This window comes from Capra hircus, chromosome 8 (genome assembly GCF_001704415.2).
Source record: "Capra hircus breed San Clemente chromosome 8, ASM170441v1, whole genome shotgun sequence".
NCBI classification, from domain to species: Eukaryota; Metazoa; Chordata; class Mammalia; order Artiodactyla; family Bovidae; genus Capra; species Capra hircus.
The window spans coordinates 76,761,568-76,789,216 of NC_030815.1; the positions used below are offsets into that span (position 1 = coordinate 76,761,568).

Below are 27,649 nucleotides of genomic sequence, written 5' to 3' on the forward strand. Positions count from 1 at the left end.
TACATTTCTAGTACTTGGCACAGTGCCTAGCACATAATAAGCTATCAATAATTTCACTGAACATTCAAGAAACGGAAAAGAATCTTAGGAATGGTATTTAATAACACAGAATGCCTGAGAAATCAAACAGAATTCATTAGCCGATCACTGACTGTCTTTTCTATCTCTTACTAGATAAAGCTTTCTCTGTTGAGACATTGGCCTGGAAGTAATAGATTATCCATAGGAGTGGATACATAAATCAAGGAAAAAAAAATTCAGGGGAAAAAACAAAGTCATGAATGCAGTACTCCTGAGAATATTCAAGGCAAAAGGAATAATCAATGCAATTTTCTATGTGCCTAGGTGATTTTAAACTATATACATACTAGTTGTCATCATTTAGTCACCAAGTCATGTCCGACTCTTTCCAAATCCATGGATGGTAGCCAGGTTCCTCTGACCATGGAATCTTCCAGGTAAGAATACTGGAGTGGGTTGCCATTTCTTTCTCCAGGGCATCTTCCTAACCCAGGGACTGAACCTGCATCTCTTGTGTTGCAGGTGGATTCTTTACTGTTGAGCCACCGGTGAAGCCTGATATTCCCACTAGTAGAAAACGGCATATTTATTGAAATATGTGCCAGGCACTGTGCTAGATGTTAGATAATGTACCAAACGGATAGTGTACAGGTAGATAATCAAAAGCAGATGATAATATGATGGGCGCTGGTAATTCAATTATAATCAAAATTATTCAAGTTCTACTGAATAGCTTGTTTATTCAAGTCAACATGAGAAATTTGATTTTGTTCATCACTGGGTAGAAAAGTATGGTATCATGGATTACCAAATATAATTACTTAATTAGGTTCTGATGGTACCTACTCTTAATCAAAGGTAAATTAGAGGGAAATTATCTTTAAAATCTTTACTACTTTATCAATTAAACAAATAATTATTTAACATCTACTTTGTGCCACATAGAGAACTAAACATTGAGAATAGTAAGTCACAGTTCTTTGCAAGGTTCATGTAACCTGATGGAAGAAGCCAGACATATAAGTAATGATGACATAAAGTATTTTTCCTGAAGACTGTCATGAAGGGAGTCTTTCTTACAATGCTGGTTTTGGAGGCCAGTACCAGTATTTACATGTTTATCTTTGTTATAAAACAAAAAAACTCTCTGTATTTTAATGAATCGTATTTGTATTTCACTGACTACACTAAAAAAAATTCAATCCCATAACTACTAATTGATTATACCAATGAAAAGTCTATCTTCACTTCTCCCTAGTCAACACCCTTCCTATTCTCAGTGTGTCACATTTTGGTCAAGTCAGACTATTCTTTACTAATATTTCTGCCCAGATTTTGCTGCTTCTGCCTGGGATGCTTCTCAAAAAATTTACAGAAAAGGTATCCACCCTCCAAAAACCATCTCATGCAAGTTTTCTCAATTTCCAAACAATGTGAAATCACACTCTAATATGTATGGTAATTATTTTTGGTAATCATTCCTACCCCCATCTTCTGTTTTGCCTGAACATAGGTCATTTGGCAATATACTGTATGTCCTATAAGGTTCAGGATGGACAAAGTGCTAAGTAAATATTCAGTGAGCTGAAATCCAAGTAACTGATTGTGCTATGAACAAAAACCATACTTTCACATTGTTCCTGAAATTTAAAAAACCAAACATATTAATGGAAGAGTAAATTAGTTTTATTGACTGATGAAAAACTAAAGTGATAAGAAGTATGAATAGTATACAATAATCAGTGAGTTCTCCTGGAATTCTATTTTTATTCTTTTCACTTTAAGCCAAAAGGACATAAAATTATAGACTGTTAGTGAGCTAATCATTTTAAATTTCTTCAACAAAAACTGCATAGTTCAGCAGTTGCACAGCATTAAATATATACATTTTTGCAAAACCCTGAAAGTTTTCCTTTTGTGTTGACCTCAAAGGCTAATGGAATCACCTACACTGGTCGGATTCAGAGTTTCTTTTCCCTTTTCTGCCACCCTGCAAAAAGAAATAGGGTAAATTATTTAGAAAGTAACATTTTGGAGGGAATTTTCCTTTTAAGAATAAATGAGATCAAAGGCATTTTTGAGTATGAAAAGGAAGGAACTTCTTTTTGAGTTTGTTGCAAATTTGAATTAACATACAACTAAATTATTTTTACATGGCTTTTATCAATGGTTGTAGAAAACAGCTATCTATTTGAATTAGTCTGGATTTACTATGATTACCAGTGTTTTATTTTTTAGAGTTCATCTGCACTGTCCCAAATCTTTTTAAAAAATAAAAATTTTGATCAATGCTAAAATAAACAATTTGCTCCATATGATCAGAAAATTTGGGGAATTGCATCCTTATCCCTTCGGGTAATTCAGTTTCCAATTCAAGTGTTGTATAGTTCTGTTCATATAAGACAGCATTAGAAATCTGATTTTGTTCTAGCTTAAAAGACAGAAAGTAATTTTTCATTAATTACTTTTAATGTAACATTTTCTGCCTTACTCTGATTCAAAAAGCAAATACTTATTTTAAAAATATGAAAAGCACAAAAATACAAAAAAGAAAATTTAATCATCTATAACTATTCTACCCTCCATTTTAACCATAAATAATGGTTTGATGGGGGCGTCCCTGGTGGCTCAGTTGGTAAGGAATCAGCCTGAATGTGGGAGATCTGGGTTTGATCCCTGGGTTGGGAAGACCCCCTAGAGAAGGGAATGGCTACCCACTCTAGTATTCTTGCCTGGAGAATTCCATGGACAGAGGAGCCTGGCAAGCTACAGTCCATAGGCTCACAAAGAATCAGACATGACTGAGTGACTAACACTAATGGTATAAGGTATTTATAATAATTTAATAATTTTTCATTTTTATAAACTATGGCAAAGGTACCTAAACTAAAATCACTAGAATCACCTAAGTAGTAATATTTTTAAAATTCTGATGCCCAGACTTTGTCCCAACCTATTTATTTATGATAATTAGGAGTGGGCTGAACAATCTGTAATTCAAAAAGTTCCCAAGAGATTCTGATGATCAGCCAAATTTGGGAATGGCTTGCCTGTGAAAGTACATTTCTCAGAGTGATGGTTATATGAGGGGCACAAGGAACCCAGACTCATTTAATAATGTTGGCAGCTTCTCTTTGTTCCATCCTTTTTCTGCCTATAACTTCCCTCTCAGAGTTCAAAAACATATCTATACCAACTTTCTTTAAAAAAAAAAATCAAATAAAGAATGCTATTATTCACTCCTGAACAAATAAAAGTTTTGAAAAGATTTATCCAGAGGAAAAATATCTGAAGAGGTTATATAAAACTTGAGATGTATAATGACAGGTATTAAAAACAAGATTTATTTCCTGACAGGAGGGAAATAAAAAATAAAGTCACTAAAAACCTTTCTACAAGGTAGATACTCACTATACATATTTACCAATGTTATACAGCTTAAAACTCTTACTTTGCTTCTAAACAAGAGTTTTTTAAAAAATAATAATAATTCAACAATCCTTTTCAGAGCTTCCCAGACAAAGGGAATCTTCCTTCCTGGACTGATGAGATGTCAAAAGCTGGAGCTAACCAACTTGTATGTTCTCTAGTCCACCAGGAGTGACTTTCAAACTTTTCTGACTATGACTCCACACTAATTAACTCATTTTATATCATGACATAGACACACATACATATGTATACACTAATATATGTGTTTGTATTGATTCACACATGTACACATATACTGAAAGAAAGCCATGACATTATTTATGGCTTCATCCAGAAAAAAATACTCAATGCCAGCTTGTAAATGCAGAAGAAATGATAGAATCAGAAAAATCACTCTTTTGTAACTACCAAAATAATAACTGTTACAAATATCATCAATGAATGCTAAAACCATTGAGTAAAAAGAAAAGAATATTCACACAATCTCAAACTATAATATCACATATTATTTATTGATTACAAAGGGGGAAGATACCTTTATCATAAGATATCTAAAAGATATTGCTGTACCCGCATGATCAAACTTACAATGTAATGGGATGAACATTATTATATACCTTCCCTCAATAGGATGCACTGGCACATACACCACATTATCTATGTAGCACCAAAGACCATGCTGAATTACTTTAGTTATTGCTGTATATACCAATATCTAGAATTACGTTTTCTAATATGTAAACTATATAACCAATAACAAATTTGGTGAGTAAACGGTAGCCTAAGAATAAAACAGTACATTTATCCTCACATGTATGTATCTATTCTAAATGTATTATTTGTGATGAAAACACTTATAAAAGCATACCTGATATTTGGCTAATTCTGCTTGTAACACTTTCACTTTAGATCTTTCTTGTTCTAATGCAGCATGAAGTGAAGTTACCTATAACCAAATATTCAATTAAAAGAGACTTTTTTGATCAATACTCTTTATTTCTTAACACTTATTCGCAATGATGATTTTTGACTACTAGATTAAGGAGCATCAGAAGAGAACCTCTCTCCCCACATAAAATTTCAATTAGGCATTTTGCTCAGTTGTATAGATAACTGTTGTATAGTTGTAAAGATAGGCAGGACAAGTTCACTGTTCTAAGACAAGACCACAGGATAAGGCTGAGAAGGGGAGAAAATCAAGTACATGAACATGGTAAATTCTATCTGCCCTTTCTGTCTCTATATTCATAGTCCACATCAACTAAAATAGAACCTTATCTTCCCCTATTCTTTAGGACATATATACCTCTCTTAGCACAGTAAACAGAATCTTCATTCATTTGCTACACCATGGCACAGTGATAATGAAGTATATTTTAAAACATTTTTTTGCAGTACTGAAGGGCTGTCTTTTTGTTCAGTCAAGTTTCCTAATTCAGGACAAAAGAATAAATAGTTTTCCTTACCTGTATTGTTAGCTCATTCTTGATACTTTGTGATTCATCAACTTGAAGAAGTATTTCTGCTTTATCTTTCACTGACAAAAAAGGAAAAACAGCAGTATAATCTTTTCAATCACTCAGATACTTTAATAATACTTTTGGTGAACCAAGGCAGCAGTGCAGTCAGGCAAAGATTAAATTGTCCTCATACTTAATGACTGTATTCCTGAACCTATATATACCTCTTTATTTCCACTGGTAAATTCTGATCATTATCATCACCACAGCAGTTTTCATTGGAAAATTTACATTTTCTGTGGTGGTAAAATATTACAGCTATGATAAAAGATTAATTTTTTCCATCTATACTAAAAAGGATAAGGACAGAGTAAATAAAACATTTCACATAGGGAAAAAAACTTTAAATACCTAGACTAGTCAAAGATTTGAAAAACATACTGTGTTTTTTTGTTGTTGTTAAAATTGTCAATTGTGCATACTCTAAGGCCCACAAAAATTGTCTTCATCTGACTTTTCATACCATTAAAGTGAAGTGAGTGAAGTCGCTCAGTTGCGTCCAACTCTTTGCAACCCCGTGGACTGTAGCCTACCAGGCTCCTCCATCCACGGGATTCTCCAGGCAAGAATACTGGAGTGGGTTGCCATTTCCTTCTCCAGGGGATCTTCCTAACCCAGGGATTGAACCTGGGTCTCCCTCATTGCAGGCAGACGCTTTAACCTCTGAGCCACCCAGGAAGCCCAATTCATACCATGAAAGCACTATCAAATAAATGTAGCTCATATGAGCACAGTTAAACATGTAACATCTTTAGTTTCAGAACTATTCACTTGTCTAAAGGTTTTTCCCTCTTTAAGAAAGCAAGAAATCTCTATCACCACAGCTCTTCCAATGTAACACTGTCATTCAAATTTTTTCCAGTTTGATATGCACTAAGGTGAGATGCTGTATCAAGAAACAAATCACAGTCTCTCAAGACTCAAACTGGGAACTTTTTACAAATTATACTTTCTACTCCTTCATCCTCAGAATTAAGCACACTCATTGAGAAATAAGTGATTTTTAACAATTATGTCATATTTTAACTACAGTTTTTCTGTAATGCTTTTTTGTGTTTCAAAGAGACTGATACAGAGAACAATTTGAACATAATATGACCTGTATACTTGTTTTAAGCATAATTTCATGAACACAGAAAACTGTAGCCATGCACACACCTGAAATTAATTATCAGCTATTTCAGTTCACTATGTCAAGAACCACACTACTTTCCATCATTCCATCACTTAATAGTAACAAACACAAGCTGCAACCCTTCTGAAACCAACTTCTACAGCAAACTTTAGGTTGTCTTCAAAGTAAAGTGCCATATTTATTATAGTATTTATGTGTTTAACCATTTTAACATGAATAAAACTGTTACCTTTTTAATTAAGTTCCAAATTTTTTTCACGTTATCATCGATGAAACCTTTAAATGTTGTATGCTAATTCCATTTTCTCTATAAATTTTGTGGTCTTTAACTGTATGATTTTGTAAAGGTTAGTGATTTTTAGGAACATATATTGTATTATAATAGAACTGACTATATTTACATTTATATTATAAATGCTAATGTCTGTATACTCTAACGTACTGTATTTTTCATGTGATAGTTCTATATAAAATTATTCTACTTGGACAACTTATAGTATGGAGTATGGACACCGATATTACTTATGGTAGCGATTTTAGTCTATTTTTGAGAGTAAGTTTTTATCAGTTAACTTTGTCACTTTTACAACTGTTTCCCTAAGAAATATTACTTTATTTTTACATATTTAAAAATCATACATCCAGTATTCAATGATATCCTTAATTTCAATTAGAAATGTATCTTGTAAACATTTTTTTCATAACGTTATTCATTAAATGATCCACATGGAGCTCAGTGATATGCATAAATCTAAATTCATCTCAGGATGTTGATATCTAACTGTTCAAAAAATGTCATTTCCCATTATTATTTAACTTCTATTTTATCACAGTTAAGCTGTGTAACAGTTAAGTTACATTATAAAAACAGTAAAATTATAAAAAATGTTTGACTCTACTTTAAGACTATTATTCTATTCAATTGGACAGGATTTCTGGTTGTTACTCATATTGTTTTAATAACTGCTATTTAATACAGTTTAAATTTTGGTTGGACAATTCCACTCCCAATATCTTCATATCTGAAACAATTTTAGGTATCTTGTTTATCTTTTAAGGTGTGCTTCATAAATTCTTAATTTCTTAAGTGCTATACAGTACTCACAGGAGCTATATTTGGGATTTCATTAACATTTGTAAACAAGGGAAATTGTTATACTTAATTTCATCTACATAAAACATTTTCTCATCTATTCATGTCTTTATGTCTTATATGGTTCACCATTTTCTTTTACAAATTTAATACACACTTATTCTTAATGTAAATTTTTCACAGAGCTTTCAAGATCAATGCTATTTGGTATACATATTCAGAAATGCAGCTGATTTGGGGAGTTTCATATAACATCAACTTTACTAATGTTATTATCTCTAGTCATTTTTGATTGAGTTCCTTGGCTTCCTACTGGTGATCTATAGGCAAAAGTTTAGAGTGGCCACAAAAGTATGAAGAGTGGGGACAGGGAGACAGGGGAGAAGGAAAAGCTGAAATGATGATAGGCCTTCTCCTCTATTAATAAATAGAATCTTAAGAAAATGTTATTCCTGTTTTCCCTCTAAATGTAGTCCAATAATTTATAAGAACTGAAATTTCAAGAGTTTCTTACCTCAGTAGTTGTAAACTTGTATAATACTAAAGTGCTGTAAGAGAGACTTGTAATCATAAAATTATCAAGAACAATCCAGTTTGTACCACTTTGGGAAACCTTTTTATTTTGTTGAGTTAATAAATCATACATCTTGGAAAGTTATCTTCAAATATTTTTAAGATTAATTCTAAAAACAGAAATCACTTACTTTCACCTTCCTGAAGCATTTTCAATAACTGTGCATTTCTTGCCTTTACTTCTTTATACTTTGCCTAATAATCAAATAAAAAGATTTAATTTTTTAAAAAGTATATGATGTGATAAATGCCTTATTACCAATTTATGGAGCTATGAATTCTAGACTTGCTCAAAGACATAAATTACTTCTGAAAGAACCAAGATGAAGGAAAATGTATTCAGAAATATTATTTAAATCCCCAGTATAATAATATATATATCAATATTATAGGTGACTGAATAAATAGAGTAAGATAAACGTGGAGAAAAGAGAATAAAACTAAATTTTTCTGAAGAGTCATTTTTCTTCCTTGAATAAAATCCTTATACAATTCAAAATAATTACATGAAAACAAAAAGAAAAATGATGCACAGTTCTATACAGTACTATACTAGAACTCTCTGTTCTTTTCTATAACTTCCACTGTTCAATATGTGACTACTAACTACTAGAAACGTAGCCAGTGTTACTGAAATGACTTTTAATTGTTTTTAGTTTTATTAAATTTTTAATTTATTTAACCTTTACTTATACAAATTAAAAATTTTATTTTTATTTAAAATTCATGTAGCATATTAATTTTATATCTCGTGTAGTGGTTACTATACAGTACAGTTCTATATTTGATCAGTTAAGGCTTTACTAATCTTTTGTTATTTCATTAACTAATAACTGTTAAAATAATTTTGGGCTGAAATGAGTGATCTACTGAAATATCTCTCAGTTATTTTCAACTTTTAAAAAATGGCTTAATTTCTTTTCAAACTACACAAATGACACAGTTATACATTATAAACAATTTAGGAATTGTATTCCCACATTAACATCAAGACTCCAGAGAATCTTCCCCCTATAGTACCTTTATTCAACATATAGCACAAACTGAACTATTTATAAATATTTAATAAACACATTAGAGAAAACAATATATGTAATAATTATAGAAATAGAGGTCAAACAAAATAGATTAATATAAGAAACTTGTCATTTCTTCTCTCAACATGTACACAGATATGTACAGAAGTTACCAGATTCAAAAATCTTCCTTACAGAACAAATTTGATGTATTTTAAATTAAGTCCAGCACATGACTTTTACTAAATATTATGTCCAGTAAATTGGTGAGGATAAAGCAATAATGTTATTCAGCGATACTGCAGACAGTACACTGAATGGAAGAAGCAAGCATAGTGAACATAAAAGGTAGTAGGACTTTTGGACTTTTGAGAAGCTAGGAAATGAAGGCGGGAGATAAGTCCACTGGAAACACAAAAATATGAAGGGGAAAACATATACAGTCAATTACTACTATACTCATTATGAATATAGAAATACATCTACTGGGAATATAGAACTGTATCCATTATGAAATTCTCCCTCTCAGGGCTTCAATCAATGTTAATATCTTATCAAACTGTTTTTTGAGCTCAAGCCTTTGTCCAAGGTTCAGATCAGTGTATATAGGGAGGCATATCTTTAGTTACTCTTCAAGGTCTAAAGCCAGTTCATAAAGGAAAGATTGTAAATGATCAAAATAATCCATGAAAATTCTTTATACTGCTCATAAAAATAACATAGTTTTACAAATATAATCCTGAACAGGAAATATATTAATATCTGTGAAAACCTAAAAGTATAAAATCCTAGTACTATGCAATTTATAACAAAGAACATATGGAATATAGTGTCCTCATTAGTACTTTTAAGTTCACGAAAAAGAGAACACAAAGTAAATACACATATGTTGTGACTCCACAGTGTCCAACACAGATGTTCAACATCTTGAACATCTATGCCCACATCCACAGCCATTTCAAACTCAATATGTCTAAACACAATCTGTTAGTTCCCATTTCCCAAACCAGTTAAAAATGTGTTCTTCCTCTCAACACTCAATACCTATTAATTATGTTACCAGATTTGTGTTTATTCCAGGCCTCACCTATGTTCATTGCCTTCCACAAAACAACTCTCAGGTCACTTTCCTTCTAAAACCTTTACTGCCCTCTCCTTGTCTCAAATGCAAATACCTTCATATTCCCACCTCAACTAACATCTCTAATCTCTCCTACAACTTCCCATTTCTCTAAATGTCAGCAACAATGCATTTCCTCCCATTCTCTTTCCTTTTTATGCACTGTTCAATGTGGGAAAACTATCTCTTTTTTGGGTGAAATCCTTAGCAATTTTCAATAGCAGCAACAGATTCATTCCTGTTTCTAGAACACTCTGTCAAATCTGTCACAAATTCTGCATTGTACTGCAATTATTTACATGATTTATCTTCTCCATTAGACTATGAGCTTCTTACTAATTCACCTTTGCATTCACTGTGTCTAACTCATGGTAAGTGCTCAACAAAAGCAAAATAAAATATAAATGATAAGAAAAGGGAGAAGTGGGTGAAGTTCAGGAGGGTTTTTAACAGGAATGATTCTTAAAGGCACGAGTACAAGAGGAAGGGAAATGTAAGAACCGTCAGAGCTGGAACCTGACATTTTTTTCTTCATACAAGGCCCAGAAAAGCACCTGGCATATTACAGGCATTCAACAAATAATTGCTGAGTGAAGAAATATTAGTTCAAAAAAAGACTGCTACTTGAGATGAATAAAAGATTTTTTTTTAAAGCCTAAAAAAGGAGAAGAGTAATAGTTCTGCGGTTAAAATAAACTGTATAAATAACATGTGTTGGTGAGGGTATGAAGAAACTGTAACCTTATGCATTGCTGGGGGAAAAGTAACATGGTGCAACTGCTAGGGCAAAGTCTGATGGTTCCTTAAAAAGTTAAACAGAATTACCACATGAATTGAGAGAGTAGCACTGACATCATATACACTATCTTGTGTAAAACAGATAGCTAGTGGGAAGCGGTTACTTAGCGTAGAGAGCACAGTGTGGTGCTCTGTGATGACCAAGAAGGGTGGGATGGAGGCATGCTCAAGAGGGAGGGTATGTATGTATACATATAGCTGATTCACACTGTTGCACAGCAGAAACTAACACAACATTGTAAAGCAATTATAATCCAATTAAAATCATTTAAGATTTTTTAAAAAGTTAAACACAGAATTACCATATGATTTAACAATTCTATATACCAAAAGAAAGGAAAGCAAGGACTCAGATACTTAACATCAGTGTTCATGGCTCTATTATTCACAATAGCCAAAAGGTGGAAACAATATGAGTGTCCATCAACAGATGAATAAAAAACAGTGGTATAAACACACAGTGAAGTATTATTCAGCCAGAAAAATGAATGAAGTTCTGATATATAGTATAACATGGATATACATGTTGAAAACAGTATGGCAAGTGAAGTAAGACAGACCACAAAAGGACAAATATCATATGATTCCACTTATATGAAGTACCTAGAACAGGCAACTTCACAGAGATTAGAGGTCAAGGACTGCAGTACAAGGAAAAATAGGGAGTTCAATGGGTACAGAGTTTCTGTTTGGGATGATGAAAATGTTCTGGAAACAGATAGTGGTGATGGTTATACAACACTTAGTGCCACTGAATTATATGCTTAAAAATGGTCAAAATGGCGATTTTAATGTTATACCTATTTTACTATGATAAAAATACATTATCATTCAGATTATATATAATCAATGAGCTAAAAACCTAAATAGCAGATAGTATTTCTATCAAATATTAAACATATTTGCATATAATAAAAACAGAAAATGTACACATTTATAGAATTTTTTAGTTTATAACATTAAATATATACAAACCTCCCACTGAGCAATCACATTTTTCAGCTTCTGGATTTCAGCATCTTTTCTTTCAAGTTCCAACTTTAATCTTTCAATTCTTCCATCTTTTAGAACTACTTCCTAAACAGGGAAAACAACATTTTAGAACTAAGACAGTTTTGTCAAGTCTGATTTACAATATCCTTTACGAAAGGTTTAACAGGAAAAAAATCACAATTTTAATTCATTTTCTAAAGCAACCTAAACTGTTAACTACATTTCCACTTGTACTCAATTTTACAACTGTAACTGTGGACAGTACAAGCAAATAAGATATTTATGCCCAATCTCAAACTACAAATGTAATCTAGAACAATATGAGAGCTTTGAAATATTTCCATCCTGGAGTAAACATACTAAAAGTGGTTTGTGACAAGTTGTTATTAGTTTATCTTAAAAACCTAAAAGAACTAAAAACTTATGAGAAAAGTACAAAACAAATAATAATACAAAACCCCAAATTAGTTTTTTTACTATATCATCAATTAACACATATAAGATATAGTAAGAAAAAACATTTTATCCTGACAGCAATAAAAAAAAAATCCCTAAGAATAAAATTTAGTAATTTTCAGGATCAATGAATGATAAAATATTGAAAAGGATACAACAAAGAATGTTTGTTGATGACAGTACTAAATATTACTTTGCACATTCAATAAAATTTCAATAGAGTTATCTTCTTTGGAACTTAGCAAGATAGTCAAAATTTTATCTGAGAGAATACAGGATAGAAACAAAAGTTAATGCAGTAGAATCTGCCTATCAAGTAATTACATACTATACAGCAAAAATGATTAAAATAGCATGTCATGGTACCTAGGTTGACAAAGCAATATACCCGAAAAGGAAGTCCAGAAAGAGGTTTGAGAATTTATTATAACCAACTGTAATATTTTAAAGTCAGAAAAGACTGAATTACAGAATAATGGTAGGATATGGGACAAATGGCTAACTGGGAAAAATCAGGTTAAATCCCTGCCATCCTAATTTAAATGCAAAAAAAACAACCAAAAGTCGTATTTTGTAATAATATATATTGGTTCTCTTTATCTAATGAGTAACATGGCAACATAATTTTATTCCAAAAATACTCACTGATTCTGTAAAGCAATTATCCTTCAATTTAAAAATAAATAAAACAAAATGCTCATTGAGCACCTAGCTGCTAGGTGCTGGGTATACAACAGTGAACAGAACTGAAAAGATTCTTGCCCTCATGGGATTTGTCTGGTGGAGAAGGCAGATATTGCATTATGAAATGCTGAAATTAGAAATTGGGTTTAAGCAATGAATAAAAGAAACACAGTGCTATAAAGGGAATAATGTGGGTTATTCCCTAGTGCATCAGAGAAGCTTTCTCTGAGGTCCTGACACTTTAAAGATGAACCTTGAGTGACTGGGTTGGAACTGCCTAAGTAAAAAGTGGAGGAAGGTAAGAGCCTTCCAGGTAGAAAGAAGAGCATGTATTAATATAAAGGCCCTGAGGCAGAAAAGAGCTAGAGTGTTTGAAGGCTAGTAAAGAGGCAAGCATGGTTGAAGCCTAGAGAAAAACATGACAGTATAATATGATTTTGGAAAAAAAATTTGGATCAAAATTAGCAATATACATACTATTATAATGGCCCAGGAAACTCATTAATAGGAATTTATCTAAATAGATATGCAAGGCCTAGGAATCTACTTCTAGGAATTCATCTAAATAGATAAGTGAGGGGGGAGTATCTATGAAAGTGTTCACAGAAGATTACCACAAAAAATTGGAAATCAATTTAAATGCCCAACAGTAAGAATGGAAATCACCAAAAATTATGATGTTTTGTTATTTAGTTGTCAAGCTGTGTCCTACTCTTTTGTGAACCCATGAACTGTACCCACCAGGCACCTCTGTCCATGGATTTCCCAGGCAAGAATACTGGTTTGCGTTGTTACTTTCTTCTCCAAGGTATCTTCCTGACTCAGGGACTGAACCCATGTTATCTGCATTACAGGTGGATTCTTTACCACTGGGCCACCAGTTCAGTCCAGTCGCTCAGTCATGTCTGACTCTTTGTGATCCCATGAACCGCGGCATACCAGGCCTCCCTGTCCATCACCAACTCCCAGAGTTCACCCAAACCCATGTCCGTTGAGTCAGTGATGCCATCCAATCATCTCATTCTTTGTCATCCCCTTCTCCTCCTGCCCCCAATCCCTCCCAGCATCAGGGTCTTCTCAAATGAGTCAGCTCTTCGCATGAGGTGACCAAAGTATTGGTGTTTCAGCTTCAACATCAGTCCTTCCAATGAACACCCAGGACTGGTTTCCTTTAGGATGGACTGGTTGGATCTCCTTGCAGTCCAAGGGACTCTCAAGAGTCTTCTCCAACACCACAGTTCAAAAGCATCAATTCTTTGGCATTCAGTTTTCTTTACAGTACAACTCTCACATCCATACATGACCACTGGAAAAACCATAGCCTTGACTAGATGGACCTTTGTTAACAAAGTAATGTCTCTGCTTTTCAATATGCTGTCTAGGTTGGTCATAACTTTCCTTACAAGGAGTAAGTGTCTTATAATTTCATGGCTGCAATCACCATCTGCAGTGATTTTGGAGCCCAGAAAAATAAAATCAGCCATTGTTTCCCCATCTGTTTGCCATGAAGTGATGGGACTGGATGCCATGATCTTAGTTTTCTGAATGTTGACCTTTAAGCCAACTCTTTCACTCTCCTCTTTCATTTTCATCAAGAGGCCCTTTAGTTCTTCTTCACTTTCTGTCATAAGGGTGGTGTCATCTACATATCTGAGGTTATTGATACTTCTCCTGGCAATCTGGACTCTGGCTGGTGCTTCAGCCAGCCCAGGGTTTCTCAGGATGTACTCTGCATATAAGTTAAATAAGCAGGGTGACAATATACAGCCTTGATGTACTCCTTTTCCTATTTGGAACCAGTCTGTTGTTCCATGTCCAGTTTTAACTGTTGCTTCCTGACTTGCATACAGGTTTCTCAAGAGACAGGTCAGGTGGTCTGGTATTCCCATCTCTTTCAGAATGTTCCACAGTTTATTGTGATCCACACAGTCAAAGGCTGAGCCACCAGGGAAGCCCAAAAATGATGATACAGAATCATAAAATATGGCCCCTGACCCCCAAATTATACTACTACATGCAAAGAAAAAATCCTAGAAGGATATACAACAACACTTTTAACACTCTCTTAGAATGTGAGATTATGCAAGATTTCACTTTACTGTTTAAAAATTTCCATTCATCAAAATTGTTTTATACTAAGTATATAATCATTGAATAATATAAAATACTATTTTAATTAAAAAAATGAAACCACTGAAGTATTAACATGAAATCTATACAATATGGGACTCAGTGGCTCAGACGGCAAAGTGTCTGCCTACAATGCAGGAGACCAGGGTTCAATCCCTGGGTCGGGAAGATCTCCTGGAGAAGGAAATGGCAACCCACCCCAGTATTCTTGCCTGGAAAATCCCACGGACAGAGGAGCCTGGTATGCTACAGTCCATGGGGTTGCAAAGAGTCGGACACGACTGAGCAACTTCACTTTCAGTTTCTATATAATATGAATAGCTATAATCTTTGAATAAAAAAGCCCTTCTGCTTTACAAGTGAATTCTACCAAAAATTTAAAGAAGTGCTAACACCTATCCTATTCAAACTCTTCCAAAAATTGCAGAGGAAGGTAAACTGCCAAACTCATTCTATGAGGCCACCATCACCCTAATACCAAAACCAGACAAAGATGCCACAAAAAAAGAAAACTACAGGCCAATATCTTGATGAACATAGATGCAAAAATCCTTAACAAAATTCTGGCAATCAGAATCCAACAACATATTAAAAAGATCATATACCATGACCAAGTGGGCTTTATCCCAGGGATGCAAGGATTCTTCAATATCCGCAAATAAATGAATATAATATACCACATTAACAAATTGAAAAATAAAAGCCATATGATTATCTCAATAGATGCAGAGAAAGCCTTTGACAAAATTCAACATCCATTTATGATAAAAACTCTCCAGAAAGCAGGAAAATAGAGGGAACATACCTCAACATAATAAAAGCTATATATGACAAACTCACAGCAAACATTATCCTCAATGGTGAAAAATTGAAAACATTTCCCCTAAAGTCAGGAACAAGACAAGGGTGCCCACTCTTACCACTACTATTCAACATAGTTTTGGAACTTTTAGCCACAGCAATCAGAGCAGAAAAAGAAATAAAAGGAATCCAGATTGGAAAGACATAGTAAAACTCTCACTGTTTGCAAATGGCATGATCCTTTACGTAGAAAACCCTAAAGTCACCACCAGAAAATTACTAGACCTAATCAATGCATATAGTAAAGTTGCAGACTATAAAATTAACACACAGAAATCCCTTGCATTCCTATACAATAACAATGAGAAAACAGAGAAATTAAGGAAACAATTCCATTTACCATTGCAATGAAAAGAATAAAATACTTAGGAATAAATCTACCAGGCAAGCGGATGAGAGGAGATACCCTACGTCCTAAGTCAGTAGCTGCGGCTGTGAGGAGACACCCCACATCCAAGGTAAGAGAAACCCCAGTAAGACAGTAGGTGGTGACAGACAGCATCAGAGGGCAGACAGTGAAACCACAATCACAGAAAACTAATCAATCTAATCACATGGACCACAGCCTTATCTAATTCAATGAAACTATGAGCCATGCTGTGTAGGGCCACCCAAGACAGACAGGTCATGGTGGAGAGTTCTGAGAAAATGTGGTCCACTGGAGAAGGGAATGGCAAACCACTTCAGTATTCTTGCCTTGAGAACCCCATGAACAGTATGAAAAGGCAAAAAGATAGGACACTCAAAGATGAACTCCCCAGGTCGATAGGTGCCCAGTATGCTACTGGAGATCAGTGGAGAAATAACTCCAGAAAGAATGAAGGGATGAAGCCAAAGCAAAAGCAACACCCAGTTGTGGATGTGACTGGTGATAGAAGCAAGGTCTGATGATGTAAAGAGCAATATCACAGGAACCTGGAATGTTAGGTCCATGAATCCAGGCAAATTGGAAGTGGTCAAACAGGAGATGGCAAGAGTGAACGTTGACATTTTAGGAATAAGCAACTTAAAATGGACTGGAATGGGTGAATTTAATGCAGATGACCATTGTATCTACCACTGTTGGCAAGAACCCCTTAGAAGAAATAGAGTATCCATCATAGTCAACAAGAGTCCGAAATGCAGTAGTTGGATGCAATCTCAAAAATGACAGAATGATATCTGTTCGTTTCCAAGGCAAATCATTCAATATCATGGTAATACAAGTCTATGCCCCAAACAGTAACGCTGAAGAAGCTGAAGTTGAATGGTTCTATGAAGACCTACAAGACCTTTTCGAACTAACACCCCAAAAAAGATGCCCTTTTCATTATAGGGGACTGGCATGCAAAAGCACGAAGTCAAGAAACACCTGAAGTTACCGGCAAATTTGGCCTTGGAGTACAGAATGAAGCAGGGCAAAGGCTAATAAGAGTTTTGCCAAGAGAACGCACTGGTCATAACAAACCCCTTCTTCCAACAACATAAGAGAAGACTCTACAAATGGACATCACCAGCTGGCCAACACTGAAATCAGATTGATTATATTGTTTGCAGCCAAAGATGGAGAAGCTCTATACAGTCAGCAAAAACAAGAATGGGAGCTGACTGTGGCTCAGACCAGAAACTCCTTCTTGCCAAATTCAGACAGAAATTGAAGAAAGTAGGGAAAACCACTAGACCATTCAGGTATGACCTAAATCAAGTCCCTTATGATTATACAGTGGAAGTGAGAAATAGATTTAAGGGTCTAGTTCTGATAGCCAGAGTGCCTGATGAACTATGGACGGAGTTCATGACACTGTACAGGAGACAGGGATCTAGACCATCCCCAAGAAAAAAAATGCAAAAAAGCAAAATGGCTGTCAGAGGAGGCGTTACAAATAGCTGTGAAAAGAAGAGAAGCAAAAAGCAAAGGAGAAAAGGAAAGGTATACCCATTTGAATGCAGAGTTCCAAAGAAAAGCAAGGAGAGATAAGAAAGCCTTCCTCAGTGATCAGTGCAAAGAAATAGAGGAAAACAATAGAATGGGAAAGACTAGAGATCTCTTCAAGAAAATTAGAGATACCAAGGGAACATTTCATGCAAAGATAGGCTCGATGAAGGACAAAAATGGTATGGAGCTAACAGAAACAGAAGATATTAAGAAGAGGTGGCAAGAATACACAGAAGAACTATACAAAAAAGATCTTCATGACCCAGATAACCACGATGGTGTGATCACTCACCTAGAGCCAGATATCCTGGAATGTGAAGTCAAATGGGCCTTGGGAAGCATCACTATGAACAAAGCCAGTATAGGTGATGGAATTCCAGTTGAGCTATTTCAAATCCTAAAAGATGACGCTGTTAAAGTGCTGCACTCAATATGCCAGCAAATTTGGAAGACTCAGCAGTGGCCACAGGACTGTAAAAGGTCAGTGTTCATTCTAATCCCAAAGAAAGGCAATGCCAAAGAATGTTCAAACTACTGTACAATTGCACTCATCTCACATGCTAGCAAAGTAATGCTCAAAATTCTCCATGCCAGGTTTCAATAGTATGTGAACTGTGAACTTCGAGATGTTCAAGCTGTTTTAGAAAAGGCAGAGGAACCAGAGATGAAATTGGCAACATCCACTGGATAATCAAGAAAGAAGAGAGTTCCAGAAAAACATCTACTTCTGCTTTATTGAATATGCCAAAACCTTTGACTGTGTAGATCACAATATAACTATGGAAGTTTTTGAAAGAGATAGGAATACCAGACCACCTGACCTGCCTCTTAAGAAATCTGTATGGAGGTCCAGAAGCAACAGTTAGAACTGGTCATTGAACAACCAACGGGTTCCAAATAGGGAAAGAAGTACATCAAGGCTGTATATTGTTACTGTGCTTATTTAACTTACATGCAGAGTACATCATTAGAAATGCTGGGCTGGATGAAGCACAAGCTGGAATCAAGAATGCCAGGAGAAATATCAATAACCTCAGATATGCAGATGACACCACCCTTAGGGCAGAAAGTGAAGAGGAACTAAAGAGCCTCTTGATGAAAGTAAAAGAGGAGAGTGAAAGAGTTGGCTTAAAGCTCAACATGCAGAAAACTAAGATTATGGCATCTGGTCCCATCACTTCATGGGAAATAGATGGGGAAACAGTGGAAACAGTGACTGACTTTATTGGGGGGGGGGCTACAAATCACTGTAGATTGTGATTGCAGCCATGAAATTAAAAGACGCTTACTCCTTGGAAGGAAATTATGACCAACCTAGACGTGCTGCGATTCACGGGGTTGCAAAGAGTCGGACATGACTAAGCGACTGAACTGAACTGAGACAGCATATTAAAAAGCAGACATTACTTTGCCAACAAAGTCCGTCTAGTTAAGGCTATGGTTTTTCCGTAGTCATGCTGGATGTGAGAACTGGATTATAAAGAAAGCTGAGCACCAAAGAATTGATGCTTTTGAATTGTGGTGTTGGAGAAGACTCTTGAGAGTCCCTTGGACTGCAAGGAGATCCAACCAGTCCATCCTAAAGGAGATCAATCCTGAGTGTTCATTGGAAGGACTAATGTTGAAGCTGAAATGCCAATACTTTGACCACCTGATGTGAAGAGCTGATTTATTTGAAAAGACCCTGATGCTGGGAAAGACTGAAGGCAGGAGGAGAAGGGGACAACAGAGGATGAGATGGTTGGATGGCATCACCGACTCAATGGACATGGGTTTGGGTGAACTCCAGGAATTGGTGATGGACAGGGAGGCCTGGCGTGCTGCGGTCCACAGGATCGCAAATAGTTGGACATAACTAAGCGACAGAACTGAACTAAAGTGAAAGAAACAAAAGACCTATATATAGAAAACTATAAAACACTGATGAAAGAAATCAAAGATGACACAAATAGATGAAGAAATATACTATGTTCATGCTCAGAAGAATCAATAAAGTGAAAATAAGTATACTACCCAAAGCAATCTATAGATTCAATGCAATCCCTATCAAGCTAGCAACAGTATTTTTCAGAGAACTAGAACAAATAATTTCACAATTTGTATGGAAATACAAAAAAACCTCAAATAGCCAAAGCAATATTGAGAAAGAAGAATGGAACCAGAGGAATTAACCTGCCTGACTTCAGACTATATCACAAAGCTACTGTCATTAAGACAGTATATACTGGCACAAAGACAGAAATATAGATCAATGGAACAAAGCCCAGAAATAAGAAAGCCGAGAGATAAATCCACATACCTATGGATACCTTATCTTTGACAAAGGAGGCAAGAATATGGAGAAAAGACAATCTCTTTAACAAATAAGTTCTGGGAAAACTGTTCAACTACTTGTAAAAGAATGTATGTAACTACAACATTTTCTAATACCATACACAAAAATGAACTCAAAATGGATTAAACATCTAAATGTAAGACCAGAAACTATAAAACTCCTAGAGGAAAACATAGGCAAAACACTCTCTGACATAAATCAAAGCAGGATCCTCTATGATCCACCCCCCAGAGTAATGAAAATAAAAGCAAAAATAAACAAATAGGATCTAATTAAAATTAAAAGCTTTTGCACAACGAAGGAAATTTATAAGCAAGGTGAAAAGACAGCCTTCAGAATGGGAGAAAATAATAGAAAATGAGGCAACTGACAATTAATCTCAAAAATATACAAGCAGCTCATGCAGCTCAATTCCAGAAAAATAAATGATCCAATCAAAAAAATGGGCCAAAGAGGGAGAGAGAGGGAAAGATGGCGGAGGAATAGGACGGGAAGATCACTTTCTCCCTCACAAATTCCTCAAAAGAACATTTCAACGCCGAGAAAACTCCACAAAACAACTTCTGTAGGCTGGCAGAGGACATCAGGCAACCAGAAAAGCAGACCATTGTCTTCAAAAACAGGTAGGGGAAAAATATAAAAGATGAAAAAGGAGACAAAGGAGGTGGGGAGGGAGCTCCGTCCCGGGAAGGGAAGCCCGTCCAGGGAAGGGAATTTTAAGAAGAGAGGTTTCCAAACACCAGGAAACACTCTCCCTGCTGAGTCTGTGGCGAGCCTTGGAAACACAGAGGGCAACATAACAGGAAGGAAAAACAGATAAATAATTAAAACCAACAGATTACAAGCCCAACAGTAACTCCCCCAGTGGAAAAGCAGCACAGACGCCTGCATCCGGGAAGTGGGGGCAGGGCAGGGAGGCGCAGGAGGCGCGGGCTGCAGTGCTTTGTAAGAATCAGGCAGGAACGCCCCACGTGCAACCAGAACTATCTTACTTGGGCTAGCAAACCAGATTGTGGGATAGCTACCACTCGAAAAACTCGAACATAAGACACCGCCATGACCGAGCACAGAACAAAGGACGGAACGGAAAAAGCCGGCTGCAGACCATTCCCCGCCGGGGACAGGCAGCCAGAGCCGTAAGGACTGGAAAGGGGCAACTGCAGACCCGGAGAGACTTTCGTACCTAACTGCAAGCAGGCTCCTTTGCTAAGACTTCTGGGGGTGCTGGACAGTCACAGTCTGCCTCACGGGGTGCGCCAGCGGTCCACTCAGAGAGCTGAGCGGCAGCGGCGGAAAAGGTGACAAGCTGCGGCGATCGTGTTCACCAAACTCCTGAGCTACTCGGACCTGGGAAGGGCACAAAGCGCAGTCCCAGCCGAATCTGTGCCTCTGAGGGCTGCCTGAGCGCCGAACCTGAGCGGCTTGGACCGGGGAAGTGCACGCAGCCTAGAGCCGGCCCCAGACGGTTCCCGGCTGAGCATCGTAGAGCTGAGCGGTTTGTGCGCCGCGAGAAAGGACAGGTCAAGTGGGGCTGAGATGCGGTGTGCACATGACAGTGCTGTTTGTTTGCAGCATCCCCCCTCCCCACAGCGTGACTGAACTAGTGAGCCTAAAAAACCAGCAAACAGAAGAAGTTAAACAGAGGGAACCACCTTGGAAGTGAGCCCACACGGCCCATAACAACAGAGAAGGGCCAGGTATATTTTTAATATTTTAAAAATCATTCCTTTTTTTTTTTTTTGCTTTTTGCTTTTTTATTTTTTTTTCTTTTTTTTCTAGCTTTTTTTAAATTGTTAAGTCTTCTATTTCTCCTCTAATTTTTATTTCTATAACCTATTATTACTTTTTTTTTTTAAAGGCAAACACCATATATACTCTTTGGATGGTTGTTGGTGTGTTTTTTTTCTTTTGTTTGTTTGTTTTTTAATAATTTTTTTTTCTTTCTTCCTTTTTCCTTCTGCTTTTCTTTAATATTGTATCTTTGAAAATCCAACCTCTACTCTAGATTTTTAATCTTTGCTCTTAGGTTTTTGTTGTCAATTTTGTACATTTAAAAACCCAAACTTCACTACGCAAGTTTACCTGAGAACGAGATTACTGGCTTGACCACTCTCTCCTCCTCTGGACTCTCCTTTTTCTCCACCAGGTGGCCTCTGTCTCTTTTCTCCCCCATCTCTTCTCTATCCAACTCTGTGAATCTCTGTGTGTTCCAGACGGTAGAGAACACCTAAGGAACTGGTTACTGGCAGGATTTGTCTCTCTCCTACTCATTCCTCTCTCTTATCCTCCTGGTCACCTCTGTCTACTTCCTCCCTCTCCTCTTCCCCGTATAACTCTGTAAATACCTCTGAGTGGTCCAGACTATAGAGCGCACATAAGGAAGTGACTACTGACTAGCTTGCTCTCTCCTCTCTTGATCTCACCGCATCTCATTCCAGTTACCTCTAACTACCCCCTCCATCTTCTCTTCTCCTTGTAACTCAGTGAACCTCTCTGAGTGTCCCTCAATGTGGAGAAACTTTTCATCTTTAACCTAGATGTTTTATCATCAGTGCTGTATAGATGGAGAAGTCTAGAGGCTACTGTAAAAATAAAACTGAAAACCAGAAGCAGGAAGCTTAAATCCAAAGCCTGAAAACATTAGAGAACTCTTGAATTCAGGGAACATTAAGCAATAGGAGCTCATCAAATGCCTTCATACCTACACCGAAACCAAGCTCCACCCAAGGGCCAACAAGTTCCAAAACAAGACGTACCACGCAAATTCTCCAGCAACACAGGAACACTCCCCTGAGCTTCAATATACAGGCAGCTCAAAATTATCCCAAAACCTTTGATGTCTCATAACCCATTACGGGTCACTCCACTGCACTCCAGAGAGAAGAAACCCAGCTCCACCCACCAAAACTCCAACACAAGCCTCCCTAACCAGGAAACCTTGACAAGCCACTGACAGAACCCCACCCAAAGTGAGGAAGCTCCATAATAAAGAGAACTCCACAAATTACCAGAATATAAAAAGGCCACCCCAAACGCAGCAATATAACCAAGATGAAGAGACAGAGGAATACTCAGCAGGTAAAGGAACAGGAGAGTTGCCCACCAAACCAAACAAAAGAGGAAGAAGTAGGGAATCTACCGGAGAAGGAATTCCGAATATTGATAGTGAAAATGATCCAAAATCTTGAAATCAAAATGGAAACACAGATAAATAGCCTAGAGACAAGGATTGAGAAGATGCAAGAAAGGTTTAACAAGGACCTAGAAGAAATAAAAAAGAGTCAAAATATAATGAATAACACAATAAATGAGATCAGAAACACTCTGGAGGCAACAAATAGTAGAATAATGGAGGCAGAAGATAGGATTAGTGAAATAGAAGATAGAATGGTAGAAATAAATGAATCAGAGAGGAAACAAGAAAAACGAATTAAAAGAAACGAGGACAATCTCAGAGACCTCCAGGACAATATGAAACGCTCCAACATTCGAATTATAGGAGTCCCAGAAGAAGAAGACAGAAAGAAAGATCATGAGAAAATCCTTGAGGAGATAATAGTTGAAAACTTCCCTAAAATGGGGAAGGAAATAATCACCCAAGTCCAAGAAACACAGAGAGTTCCAAATAGGATAAACCCAAGGCGAAACACCCCAAGACACATATTAATCAAATTAACAAAGATCAAACACAAAGAACAAATATTAAAAGCAGCAAGGGAAAAACAACAAATAACACACAAGGGGATTCCCATAAGGATAACAGCTGATCTTTCAATAGAAACTCTTCAGGCCAGGAGGGAATGGCAAGACATACTTAAAGTGATGAAAGACAATAACCTACAGCCCAGATTACTGTATCCAGCAAGGATCTCATTCAAATACGAAGGAGAAATCAAAAGCTTTACAGACAAGCAAAAGCTGAGAGAATTCAGCACCACCAAACCAGCTCTCCAACAAATTCTAAAGGATATCCTCTAGACAGGAAACACGAAAAGGGTGTATAAACCCGAACCCAAAACAATAAAGTAAATGGTAACGGGATCATACTTATCAATAATCACCTTAAACGTAAATGGGTTGAATGCCCCAACCAAAAGACAAAGACTGGCCGAATGGATACAAAAACAAGACCCCTCTATATGCTGCTTACAAGAGACCCACCTCAAAACAAGGGACACATACAGACTGAAAGTGAAGGGCTGGAAAAAGATATACCATGCAAATAGAGACCAAAAGAAAGCAGGAGTGGCAATACTCATATCCGATAAAATAGACTTTAAAACAAAGGCTGTGAAAAGAGACAAAGAAGGCCACTACATAATGATCAAAGGAACAATCCAAGAAGAAGATATAACAATTATAAATATATATGCACCCAATATAGGAGCACTGCAATACGTAAGAGAAATGCTAACAAGTATGAAAGGGGAAATCAACAATAACACAATAATAGTGGGAGACTTTAATACCCCACTCACACCTATGGACAGATCAACTAAACAGAAAATTAACAAAGAAATGCAAACTTTAAATGATACATTAGATCAGTTAGACCTAATTGATATCTATAGGACATTTCACCCCAAAACAATGAATTTCACCTTTTTTTCAAGTGCTCATGGAACCTTCTCCAGGATAGATCACATCCTGGGCCATAAATCTAAACTTGATAAATTCAAAAAAATCGAAATCATTCCAAGCATCTTTTCTGACCATAATGCATTAAGATTAGATCTCAATTACAGGAGAAAAACTATTAAAAATTCCAACATATGGAGGTTGAACAACACACTTCTGAATAACCAACAAATCACAGAAGAAATCAAAAAAGAAATCAAAATATGCATAGAAACTAATGAAAATGAAAACACAACAACCCCAAACCTGTGGGACACTATAAAAGCAGTGCTAAGAGGAAAGTTCATAGCAATACAGGCATACCTCAAGAAACAAGAAAAAAGTCAAATAAATAACCTAACTCTACAACTAAAGCAACTAGAAAAGGAAGAGTTGGAGAACCCCAGAGTTAGTAGAAGGAAAGAAATCTTAAAAATTAGGGCAGAAATAAATGCAAAAGAAACAAAAGAGACCATAGCAAAAATCAACAAAGCCAAAAGCTGGTTCTTTGAAAGGATAAATAAAATTGACAAACCATTAGCCAGACTCATCAAGAAGCAAAGAGAGAAAAATCAAATCAATAAAATTAGAAATGAAAATGGAGAGATCACAACAGACAACACAGAAATACAAAGGATCATAAGAGACTACTATCAGCAATTGTATGCCAATAAAATGGACAACTTGGAAGAAACGGACAAATTCTTAGAAAAGTACAATTTTCCAAAACTGAACCAGGAAGAAATAGAAAATCTTAACAGACCCATCACAAGCACGGAAATTGAAACTGTAATCAGAAATCTTCCAGCAAACAAAAGCCCAGGTCCAGACGGCTTCACAGCTGAAATCTACCAAAAATTTCAAGAAGAGCTAACACCTATCCTCCTCAAACTCTTCCAGAAAATTGCAGAGGAAGGTAAACTTCCAAACTCATTCTATGAGGCCACCATCACCCTAATACCAAAACCTGACAAAGATGTCACAAAAAAAGAAAACTACAGGCCAATTTGAACATAGATGCAAAAATCCTCAACAAAATTCTAGCAATCAGAATCCAACAACACATTAAAAAGATCATACACCATGACCAAGTGGGCTGTATCCCAGGGATGCAAGGATTCTTCAATATCCGCAAATCAATCAATGTAATTCACCACATTAACAAATTGAAAAATAAAAACCATATGATTATCTCAATAGATGCAGAGAAGGCCTTTGACAAAATTCAACATCCATTTATGATAAAAACTCTCCAGAAAGCAGGAATAGAAGGAACATACCTCAACATAATAAAAGCTACATATGACAAACCCACAGCAAACATTATCCTCAATGGTGAAAAATTGAAAGCATTTCCGCTAAAGTCAGGAACAAGACAAGGGAGTCCACTTTCACCGCTACTATTCAACATAGTTCTGGAAGTTTTGGCTACAGCAATTAGAGCAGAAAAAGAAATAAAAGGAATCCAAATTGGAAAAGAAGAAGTAAAACTCTCACTGTTTGCAGATGACATGATCCTCTACATGGAAAACCCTGAGGACTCCACCAGAAAATTACTAGAGCTCATCAATGAATATAGTAAAGTTGCAGGATATAAAATCAACACACAGAAATCCCTTGCATTCCTATACACGAATAATGAGAAAGTAGAAAAAGAAATTAAGGAAACAATTCCATTCACCATTGCAATGAAAAGAATAAAATACTTAGGAATATATCTACCTAAAGAAACTAAAGACCTATATACAGAAAACTATAAAACACTGATGAAAGAAATCAAAGAGGACACTAATAGATGGAGAAATATACCATGTTCATGGATAGGAAGAATCAATATAGTGAAAATGAGTATACTACCCAAAGCAATTTACAAATTCAATGCAATCCCTATCAAGCTACCAGCAACATTTTTCACAGAACTAGAACAGATAATTTCAAGATTTGTATGGAAATACAAAAAACCTCGAATAGCCAAAGCAATCTTGAGAAAGAAGAATGGAACTGGAGGAATCAACTTGCCTGACTTCAGGCTCTACTACAAAGCCACAGTCATCAAGACAGCATGGTACTGGCACAAAGACAGACATATAGATCAATGGAACAAAATAGAGAGCCCAGAGATAAATCCACACACATATGGACACCTTATCTTTGACAAAGGAGGCAAGAATATACAATGGAGTAAAGACAATCTCTTTAACAAGTGGTGCTGGGAAAACTGGTCAACCACTTGTAAAAGAATGAAACTAGATCACTTTCTAACACCACACACAAAAATAAACTCAAAATGGATTAAAGATCTAAATGTAAGACCAGAAACTATAAAACTCCTAGAGGAGAACATAGGCAAAACACTCTCTGACATAAATCACAGCAGGATCCTCTATGATCCACCTCCCAGAATTCTGGAAATAAAAGCAAAAATAAACAAATGGGATCTAATTAAAATTAAAAGCTTCTGCACAACAAAGGAAAATATAAGCAAGGTGAAAAGACAGCCTTCTGAATGGGAGAAAATAATAGCAAATGAAGCAACTGACAAACAACTAATCTCAAAAATATACAAACAACATCTGCAGCTCAATTCCAGAAAAATAAATGACCCAATCAAAAAATGGGCCAAAGAACTAAATAGACATTTCTCCAAAGAAGACATACGGATGGCTAACAAACACATGAAAAGATGCTCAACATCACTCATTATTAGAGAAATGCAAATCAAAACCACAATGAGGTACCACTTCACACCAGTCAGAATGGCTGCGATCCAAAAATCTGCAAGCAATACATGCTGGAGAGGGTGTGGAGAAAAGGGAACCCTCCTACACTGTTGGTGGGAATGCAAACTAGTACAGCCACTATGGAGAACAGTGTGGAGATTCCTTAAAAAATTGCAAATAGAACTACCTTATGACCCAGCAATCCCACTGCTGGGCATACACACCGAGGA

The 27,649-nt window shown here is 36.1% G+C and overlaps 1 protein-coding gene across 4 annotated transcripts in view; it reads right to left on the reverse strand.

Annotated features, from left to right (window-relative positions):
- GKAP1 (G kinase anchoring protein 1) overlaps nt 1,686–27,649 on the reverse strand; it is a 98,371-nt gene continuing 72,407 nt past the window's right edge. For all 4 annotated transcript variants that reach the window (XM_018052415.1, XM_018052412.1, XM_018052413.1 and 1 more), the window contains 5 exons: nt 11,684–11,785; nt 7,906–7,969; nt 4,920–4,990; nt 4,322–4,399; nt 1,686–2,011 (listed from right to left, as the gene is read on the reverse strand). In XM_018052415.1, coding sequence (XP_017907904.1) covers nt 1,964–2,011; nt 4,322–4,399; nt 4,920–4,990; nt 7,906–7,969; nt 11,684–11,785 — 363 coding nt within the window. In that variant the 3' untranslated portion in view covers nt 1,686–1,963. The remainder of the gene's footprint in view (nt 2,012–4,321; nt 4,400–4,919; nt 4,991–7,905; nt 7,970–11,683; nt 11,786–27,649) is intronic.